The sequence below is a fragment of the Triticum aestivum genome, chromosome 1A, assembly GCF_018294505.1.
Source record: "Triticum aestivum cultivar Chinese Spring chromosome 1A, IWGSC CS RefSeq v2.1, whole genome shotgun sequence".
Classification (NCBI taxonomy): Eukaryota; Viridiplantae; Streptophyta; class Magnoliopsida; order Poales; family Poaceae; genus Triticum; species Triticum aestivum.
The window spans coordinates 575,927,865-575,938,307 of NC_057794.1; the positions used below are offsets into that span (position 1 = coordinate 575,927,865).

Below are 10,443 nucleotides of genomic sequence, written 5' to 3' on the forward strand. Positions count from 1 at the left end.
AACGCCAGCTGTGCCTCCTACGCCCCGCCGATGAACCATCAGCCGGCCCGCTGGGACGAAGATAGCGCCAGCGCCACCATTTTCATCATGGACTTCACGTCCACCAGCGACGGACAGGTTGTCCTCCCGCATCCGTGTCGGCGGATTGAAAAAAAGTTTGGCAAAGCTGAGCATCTGACCAAATTAACAACAAAATTACACATGAAAATGTCCTGCTTGACCGAGGCGCGTCGTTGCACCTATGTGAGTTTTGGAGCCCTGCAAAAACAATGTTGAAGCACCCATGTGAGTTTTGGAGCCCTGCAAAAACAATGTTGAAGGTGCAGAGTAAACACAAGGTCTCGCTGCCATCCAGCCCAACCTCCAGATAAGCTCAAATTAAAAGGAAAAACCAGATAAACTAATCAAAATTTAAAAGAGAAGTAGCCGGAGTAGAATGGGCCCTGAAAAAAAGAGACTTCAACTGTCGCGCGAGTGCTGCCCCTTTTACAACCGGACGCATCATTCGCGCGAGTGCTGCCCCAGGGCGCCGCATCACATCGCATCGCATCGGTGGGCCGCGGGCCGAATGAAGCGGGACAGCAGCTGGCACGCCCGTAAAATTCTGCCAGAGGAAGTACCAACTAACGAACAAGCCATCTACCTTCTTCATGCGCGCGTCGCCGCGAGCCCTAGCAAAGGCGCCGCCCTGCACGCGCCGTCCATCATGGATCTCCCCGGCGCCTCCCTCCCCGCTCCTCCCCCTCGCCGCCGCGCGCTCGCCTTCTCGATGCTCGCCGTCAGGATTAGCTTCATGACCGCCAAACTACGCCAGCTAGGCTACAATGAAGGTATACGTTGCTTGCTACGTACTGCTTCGTTCGTGCTTGCTTCGATAGCGTTCTCCACTGTTGCTATATATGTACGAGCATGATCCATGGTTGTGAAGATGGTACATCCATGCATGATCTTTGCTTGCTTGCTTGCAGTGACGGCTTGCACTGATCCAGCGGCGGCCATGGCGGAGCTTCGCGGGGGGCACAAGTTCAAGGCCGTGCTGGTCGACGTGTACTCTCTGCGCTACAGCCCGGCGCCGGCCTTCGAGCTCTTGGACTGTGCCATCGGCGAGATGCACATCGATACATACGGTAATTATATTGGATCTACTTCTACTTAGTTAAGTTTACCGTGCATGTTCCGTTTTATCTAGCGATGGAGAGATGGCAGTTTTGAGGTTTTGACAACGTTACCAGCACCGGTTTGAGCTTAAGTACGTAGTGGAAAACTTAGAAGGATGCTGCCAGATTCATTCTTCTTTCAATTTCCGAACGTTAAGAAATTAGGACCGGTCTAGCGAGCGGCCGGCTGCTCGCTGCACTTTGCGAGCGGCCGGCCTAAAATTGTAAGTTTTGGTCCCTAATAATCTACAAATAGTAATTACCTAGTGTGTGTTTTTTTATTAGTTAGTGGATGTTTTTGTTAGCATTAAATGCGTATAGCAAATGCGTACAGACTAGTCTGTGAAACACATTTATTTTTGCCTCTTAAATCTTTAAAAAGTCATATCTTTTAAACCACACGTTGGAATTCAGATCCGTTTTCATCTTTGTGACGAGATCTTCGAAACTAGATCCCGCATGGGTATGTTTCGACGAATTTTTTTTTGATGCCAACTTTGGTGTTATATGGTGCAACTAAAGTACTGCATTGTGCAACTAAAATAGATTGCCGCACCAACTGAGTATATGTGTGTGTAACTAGTCCTGTCAACTAAATATCAATTCGTGTGCAACTAGTGTCCTGCCAACTAAACATCAGTGTGTGTGCAACTAGACTATATTACAAGCCAATTAAGCATATGTGTGTGCAACTAGTATTCCTGTCAACTAAACATCAATGTGTGTGCAACTAGACTACGTTACAAGCCAACTAAACATCAATGTGTGTGCAACTAGACTACATTACAAGCTATGACAATTCATATGCGACTATGCGGACTAGATTGTGCAACTCTGTGGCCATGCATGGGCCAACTAGGACTACTATGTGTGCAACTACAACTACCGTGGATGCAGCTCCAAAAAAATAGGTTTGAAAAAAATTGCACCATGCAGTACTAAACTTGCACAAAGCAGTACTGAAATTGCACAATATAGCGTCAAAATTGGCATCAAAAAAATTTCGTCGAAACATACTCATGGGGGATCTAGTTTCAAAGATCTCGTCGCAAAGAATTCAACAGTGAAGACGGATCTGAATTCCGACGCGCGGTTTGAAAGATATGGCTTTTTAAAAATTCGGAAAACCAAAATAATTGTACGTGAAGCTGTTTCTTTCAAATTGGACTAACCAGTGTGAACACATTAAATACTGATAACGACATGCACTAACAGACAAAAATACAACTCATCCATGGTAAAAATGCCCGGCCGCTCGTTCTCTCCAGTTAGCGCGCGGCCACTTTTTAGATTTTGAGAAGAAATTATTGATGGAAAGGGGGGGAGCCCCGTTGGAAAAAAAACATTAACCCAAGTGCTTGCACTATAATTAAAAAGATAATCATGCTTGTTTCAGCCTAGTTAAGACTAATAATAACAAGATATGTGCGTTAATCGATGCATATGGTAGTCCGATCTTGTGCTTAGTTAAGTCTGCCATGTTGCGTTTCATCTAGCCATGGAGAGATAGCGGTTTTGAGGTTAATTGATTTGAGTTAAGCAAGTAGACGATTTCGAGCTATGTTGCCACCAGATTCTTCTTTAAAGTCGTATATATACAGGAGTAGTTCTATTCTATAGGTCAAACGGGCTTATGTGGCATAACTTAGCTGCCAGTTAAGCGAGCCAATGATTTAAGGAGTACTTGCAAAAAAAAACAAAAAAGATTGATGTAAGGGGTGTGGAAAGCTTGTTGTAATTAACCACGAGTCCTAGTCCGGTTTGGACAGGAACACGTCACCGAATGGGTATAGGACTAGTTTTGCTAGCCACGACTGGCTGTTATATATACCTATATGTATCCCTGCAATATTTGTACAGGATAAAAGCAATAATAACAAATCTCAGGCGCCTCGTGTTCACGTGTTGTGCTAACTGAGATTGAATCGATCGAGCCGGCGACTTCGTACGTGCATGGGCTAGCTTCACGTAGGCAAAAATCAATCCGCCTAGTAGCCTGCCTGCTTCCATGGTACGTACCTTACACCGGACCGGAGTACGGATCGATCGCGTGGCCGTATACTTGCGCGTCTAGTCAGAACCAATTGTCCAGCTTGTGTTAGCTAGCGGGTGCTCCGTACGTGATCGTCTTGACGGAAAGTACTCGTCGAGCAGACGTACAAGTCCTGCATGTGGCCAACATCAGTTTACCTACACTTCAGTCGACTGATCCGACTTGGGGTCAGTCGATTTTCAAAGGAAGGGGGAGGAAGAACCAGCTGCAGTGGAGGGGGTTCGCCGGAGAGGCTACCCCGGTATTTGTTTTAGGATTCGGGATGGGGACCGTGTTGGGGCGATGGCGTGGGGTTCACCAGAGAAAAAGCTCAGCGTGGCGGGTCTAGAGGGACGGCCGGGCCGGTGGGAAGTGGTTTCGGGGAGGACGGGGCGGCAAGGTGGCGCAGGAGCGCCGCCGGCCGCGGGCGGGGCGGCGGTGGTTCGAACGGTGGTGGCTGGCGCCTCAAGGGGAGATGGAGGTTGAAGAAGCATCATGGGCCTTCGATTTCGCATCCAACGATTGAGAAATCGACTGTCCACAAATGAAAATTTCAGCTGATTGATTTCTAGCCATTCCCGGCCAACATGGCTAGTGATGGTTTGAGGGGAAATACTTACTGATGTTTGGGAGCTTTTTCTTTTCATTTGAAACCATTGACATACCACTAGCTGCACTGCTTTGGCATTAACAAAACATTACTAGAGTTCCAACTTCCGATGAAGTCACTACGCTACATATATACTACGGGAAAAAAACCATGTACATCGAGTGTTTCGGTCTTTTCCGAATTCCGAGTTCCATTCCGCAGGCGGCAGTCAGCAAAGAGGGTCCTTGATGAGTACCGCACGAAAAACACTCGGTAACATGGGGCCTAGAAATAGCTAGATAAATTTACTTACGACCCACTTTCTAGATGCCCTTTTGGTTAATTTGCATTAGTTTAATTAACGCGTGCCTCGTTCCAATAGAGTATTTCATATGGCATAGCATGCATCAATATCATTTACTTAGATTAAGGCTATATAATTTTAATTCAGAAAGGTGGTAGAGATGGGGTGTTCTAGAAGACGTGTAGTCCAACTTATATAACTAACTTTGACTATTAACATACGAAAATGTATTCAGACTGGTCGGTGACAATACTATCACTAGATGACTGGTTATTGTCTTTGCTATCCATTCATAGATAGATGGTGTTTCTAGAAAACGTCTAGTCAAAATTATATAACTAGCTTTGACTTTTGGCATATGAAAACTGTATTCAGATTTGTTGGGTCACCATACTGTACTAGATTTGTCATGAGAAATAATTTCATAATATTAGAAGTTTATGGGAACTAGTCATCAAACTTACATGCATGTATAAAACACCATCTATTTATGCATGTGGGAATGTAAGCTTGCCTCAAAATTGATATCAATATCATTGTAGTTCAGGTAACAAATGGTCTGTTCTTCATTATACTTTATTTATGCTGACATTTTTCGTTTCACGTCATGTAGCTATGTCGAAAACTGGCGTCCGCTATGGACCCATAGTGATGGAGGATCTCAATAGAATTAGGGAGGGCATCTACAATAAAGCATCCAATGGATTTGAGTCCCTGGAGGCCACACTGAACAGTTCATGCAACAACACATCGGTGATGACAATGCCCACAACAACAACCTTATTAATCTCGGGAAGGAGGGCGACAAGGAGGAGGGTTAGAATGACACAAGTAAGCGATTCAAACAGTCAGCAGGAGCTGGATGGAGGGAGTGTCAAGAACGAGCAGCAAAATCCGGCTGAGAAGCCAAAGAAGGCCCGAGTCGTTTGGACTGACGAATTACACAAGAAGTTTGTGGAAGCGCATGACAAACTCCTCCCTGGAGGTAATGTGGTTAATCATTGCTATATGATTGTCTTCTTAATTTATAGCTAATTATTAATGGGCTAGCCTATCAACCAATCATACATATATGGAGTTAATTTTTCATCTGGTGTTGGTAACTCTGTTTAGTGTTTATAAGGTAACTTGTTTTCTTTTAAATGTTTGCTTAGATGCCGTGCCAAAGAAAATACTTAAGCTGATGAATGACTCTACACTTACTAGAGAGAACATTGCCAGCCACCTTCAGGTAATTGGACTATACCTTTTCTACATATTCAAAGATGATGATATAGTCATCTCTTCTTTCTCTTTTTATAGAAAGTATAATTGCGATAAGTGAAATGTGCATCAGGCTCACATAAACCAACTAGAAAATGTGGATAAGAATAATTGAGTTTTTTTATGTGGCTGGGTAAAATTCATGCAAAATGGTTCATTTGTTTGCTCTATGAAAGGGATATAAAGATGTCTTCTTAGCCTCTCTCCTTGTTTTTGGTGCAAATTACAAATGTAGTCATTTTATCCTGAAACTGATATCTAGTGGATTCAAGTAAGATTATTTTCAGTTTTTTTGTGGTGATTTTCAAACGCTGCTTTAAACAAAGTCGCTATAGTGAGAGCATCAGCATGTGTTAGTGTGGAAAATCATGTACCGAAAAACTAACCATACTCCTCTCTTATTTAGTTTTTGCATACACTTTTTTTTACCAAGACTATATCCTTTCTGTCATTATTGTCCAATAAACATTATTTCATGAATTAAAATTACAGAAACATAGGATGAACATCGATCCTCTTCGTAGGGGCAATCCTAAAACAAAGCATCAGAAATTGACACCTCCCCAAGCATCATTGTCATCTCCTAACTTGTCTCAGCAACAGGTACACTACTACAAATATATTCGGAGACCATTATCATTTACTCACTCCAACATTGTCATAATCTCACATTCTCGGCATGCGAATAACATGTGTGTGCAGGCTTCTCCTACAATGATGCAACCTTTGTCTAGTTCAAACTTTTCAGAGACTTCTATAACACAAGGAGTTGTTTGCATGAACCATAATATGAATGTTCAGCCAATGGTCAAACCTCCCCCAGTTAGTGACATGCAGGACAGTCATCCGGCGATGTACATGCAATCATTTAAGGGTATGAATAAGATTAATAGTACATGTCTGCATGATATGCACAAAACCATTTCATTGTTCATGTTAATTTTCTTAATAAATGTTATGATGCTTAACATATTTTCCCTTTTTTACAGATTCCACTTTTTGTCAAACAGAATGTGTGTTCTCGGAGGATCTAGAGTCGAAAGATATGTACACTAGAGATAATAAATCTAAACAAAATAGCACGTGGTGTCCTGATAATTTAGATATTAGCACGATTTTGGTAAGAAATAGTAGTACTGAGTTATTTCAATAGATTTTGCTATTTGAAACATTCTAATAACATCTTTTTCCAATGTTGTGTTGTTCTACAGGATAAAGATCCTAAGCCTTCATGGGATGTAAAGTATCTCTTCTACAATGGTGACTAAAACATTTTGTGCACACAAAGGACCGGCTTCCAGGGCTAATCAGTGGAGAGTCTATCTTAATTTTTGAATACATATAGCGTGTTAAGGCGGATAGTGCTTATGTGTATGGCATTTCTACCTAAGGTCATGGTTGTGTGATCGGATTTTGTGAAATATCATTGCATGGACCACATACTCCAATAAACTCATGTGTGTGTGTGTGTGTGTGTGTGTGTGTGTGTGTGTGTGTGTGCCCACACACACACACTTTTCTGAAATTGAATAATGCCATTTCGGAGCCCTTTGGTCCTCTCTGTATGAGAATATGTTGGTTTTTCTTAGTTAGATTAGCATTCCTTATTATGTATACAACTCTGTTAGATGTATGCCAAGTGTCATTATCCTTTATATATATATATATATATATATATATATATATATATATATATATATATATATATATATAAGCCTAGTCTTTTTTACTTGCATGGCTATTGTAGATAACCCCAGAAATATCGAGCTCTAGAATTTTCTTAATTATAGTCTCAAATGTAACTATGATTTTGCAATTTGCGTCAGTTGACACTACTATGTTTTCTTCCTCTAATATCATGAGAAATCATTACCTGAACACTAGCTGCGAATTAGCTCAGATCTGGAGGATTTGATTGTTGCGCCATTTTCTCTTGCATTGTGTGGCATGCGGTACAACGGCGGAGCTACGTGGGGGCGAACCTGGGCCATCGCCCCCCCAGCGAAAATGAATTTTTTTTACTACCCCTATATATTACCTACAGCCCACAGGCCCATCTATCAACTAGTACTAGTCTTCGTTGCCTAGAGACGAACGAATCCAGCCACCTGCGGCGGACGCCTGCGACCAAATCGATTTCCCCTTTCACCTGCCGCTTGCAACCACGGACGCCTGAGCGTGGGGGAGGGGCACCGGCGTCCGGCGGACCGGCCGCTGTGGCTTGCCGGCGTGGCCGCGTCGGGGGGCCGCTGTTCCATCCACTTTTCCACTCCGGCCTCTGCTGCGGACAACATCAGGAAACCATGTCGGCCGATGAGCAGTTGCTCTCGCTGGATCTTGCTTTTGCTCATGTACGTTGCCTAGTCTGCTAGTCAATCTCTCCCGTCTGGGTGTCCTAGCAAGCTAGCTAGCTGACCAACACTGTAGCTAACTCTGTCAGTAGTGCTCTGTCAAAGTTATTTGGACCCTGTCAACACTGCTCGCTGGATCTGTGTCTATCTCTCCCCTATGGAAATTGTAGAAAGTTCAATTATTTTGATTCTGAATTTTATTTCACCTTAGTTGAGGAAAATTCTAATTAGGGCATCTCATCATGGATTTATTCAATTGCATTTTGTACTGAATAGAAAATGTCCTTTATAGTGAGAAGGAAGCAGTGATGCTTAAGGGGAAAACTATTGATGCATTTTTCAAAAGAAAGAGAGGTGATTCAGCTGATGAACTAACAACAACTGAAGCAATGCTTGTTCAGCCAACAGACTGTGTTCAACCTCCTCTGTTGTTGCTTGAATTTGAGCAACACGAACCACATCCTTCAGATTTTGTGTTTGAGTATTTTTACAGCTTCGCCCCTCCAGAGATTTCTTTCAAGCTCCGCCACTGATGCGGTATATAAAAGAGCAGCACAACGGCTCATGCAAATATTTAAGGGTATGGACAAGATCAATAGTCCATTTCTACATGATATATACACAACCATTTGATATATACACTGTATAACATATTTCTATTTATTTTTGTCACACATAATGTGTGTTGCCCGATATAGCATCGAGAGATATGTACATTAGAGAATCTACACAAATAGCACTTGGTGTCCTGAAAATTCAAATAATGATAGCTTGCACAAAAATTCACCGAGATTTTGGTAACATATTATAGCGTCAACTTAATTCAAAAGATCTTGCTATTTCAAACATTCTAATGATATTTAAAAAAATCAATGGTGTGTTGTTCTGCAGAATAAATAGGCCAAGAGTTGGGATGGAGACTTTCTCTGCTCCAATGGCTACTAAAACATTTTGTCCAGAAACACGTGAAGGACCGATTTTCTCCAAGGCTAATTGGTGGAGAGTTTTTTTTTCTTAATTTTGAGTAAGCAAGGCCTCTTATGTGTTTGGCTTTTCTATGCAACTAGATGATACCCTACACATTTTTGCGGGAACTCTTAGTCCTACGCACATGATAAATAAGTTTGTTTGCATAGTAGACATATTATCTAAAATTAAAAGAATTGTAACGAACATAGTACTTGGAGTATAATTATGAACATAATAGAATGTGAACTATATATGTGATCAGGTTTTCTATTAAATGTAGTTATTTGACATAACTAATCTTATGGATAAATCATTCTTCACATCTACATAGTGACCTCAACAAATAACAAAAACAAAAAAATGAATATGGTCATTGTAGTCTCTTAGAGTGATGGAGCTCCAATATCACAACAAGAAGAAAATCAATCAAGGTCATTTGGAAAAAAGAGTACCAATTTATTTTCCCTTTTTTTCTACTAACACAAATACCAAGTCCTTTTGTGCATGAGAACTCGCACATAGATAAGCACCGATATCCAAATTATCGATGTAGTTAAAATGATAATCACATCCAAGCAACTAATCAATAATCACATAAAAGGTACTCTCTTGACATACTTTCAGTTAAGTGCCGGATTTTTCATGGGAAGCCACCAGCAGCGAAGAGCATTGTGGAATAGAGCTCCCTGCGTAATATACATGAAAAAACACACTAATTTAGGCAAACCGATAAAAATATGGTATAATTTTGTGAGTTCCATTTGTCATTACCATAAATTTGGTAAGTGATCACATGTAAGCAAACTGTATGCATGCCTGAGCATGCAGTCTATTGCGGAACTTTTTCTGTTGGAGCCTAGACTGCACAACCCATAATCATGAAGGATATAAGGTAGTTATGAGTAACTAAGTATCTCATGAGTAATGAGACAAAAATTGTCACATGAACATCCAATAAAGTTATCTTTCAAACCTAAGGTGATATGTTTCATTTAGCATAAATGGCCTAGAGTTAAATTTCAGTTTAGGTGTGTCCATGCCAACTATGGGCTTGATAGAAACAAATATGCAACAGGGGTCCGTCTGCTAGAATTATGATGAAAATCACAACAGTTACATCTTGAATCTCTTTTTTGAGATTTCCAGTCTTAGCTTGAACTTTGACATGTTACCATGGGTACTGCTCCGCTTATGCATTCATGCTCTCCAACTATGTGAAATCATAGGTTATGTTGCAAGGGCTCTGACCGTGAAAGGGGTCATCTGGGATACCGTTCATGAACTTAATTAAGCTTCTGCTTCACGCATTCTGCACTCTTCAATTGCTAAACGACACAAAAGTAGCAGGCGGTTAGATAATAGACATGAAGAGATCAATCAATGGACTGCTCCTGGAAGTAAAGAGCAAAACTTCTTTGGGAAAAAACCAATGCACATTTTGAAATGGAAAATGTGCATTGCTTTAACTGTAGCAGAACATATACCTCAATCCGAATATGTGAACTGATTCAAGGTCAAGCGACCTTCAGATTCGATAATAACATTGACCTTTAGATTCGATAATGTAAAGGAATCAGGAAGCGAATCATGCATCATTGAATCCCATTTACCTTTCTGACGGGAACATTGCCGCCAACGGAGGAGTTCATCACCAAGGAATCAACTCCACCGTTTGCCCCGTGCATAGCTTGACACCTGCGACCCTCTGCATGATAAAAATTAGCTGCCAGTACAGCACATGGTTATTTGCCGACCAAGGTAGAAAGCAACAGAAAAGG

At 41.6% G+C, this 10,443-nt stretch overlaps 1 protein-coding gene across 1 annotated transcript; it reads left to right on the forward strand.

Moving 5' to 3' along the window:
• Positions 1 to 499: 499 nt before the first annotated feature.
• LOC123182084 (two-component response regulator ARR14) lies at positions 500 to 6,937 on the forward strand. Its single transcript, XM_044594546.1, has 8 exons — positions 500 to 830; positions 969 to 1,127; positions 4,696 to 5,067; positions 5,237 to 5,313; positions 5,838 to 5,948; positions 6,048 to 6,219; positions 6,335 to 6,465; positions 6,557 to 6,937. Exons 1-8 carry the CDS (start codon positions 569 to 571, stop codon positions 6,611 to 6,613), a joined length of 1,341 nt encoding a protein of 446 aa, XP_044450481.1. The 5' UTR covers positions 500 to 568; the 3' UTR covers positions 6,614 to 6,937.
• Positions 6,938 to 10,443: the final 3,506 nt, after the last annotated feature.

Excerpts from the sequence above, each read along its gene's own strand:
- LOC123182084 (XM_044594546.1), top strand. The coding sequence starts at position 569 with ATGAAGCGGGACAGCAGCTGGCACGCCCGTAAAATTCTGCCAGAGGAA. Across the intron at positions 6,220-6,334 it reads GTACATGCAATCATTTAAGG|ATTCCACTTTTTGTCAAACA; the intron begins GTATGAATAAGA and ends CCTTTTTTACAG. Across the intron at positions 6,466-6,556 it reads TAGATATTAGCACGATTTTG|GATAAAGATCCTAAGCCTTC; the intron begins GTAAGAAATAGT and ends GTTGTTCTACAG.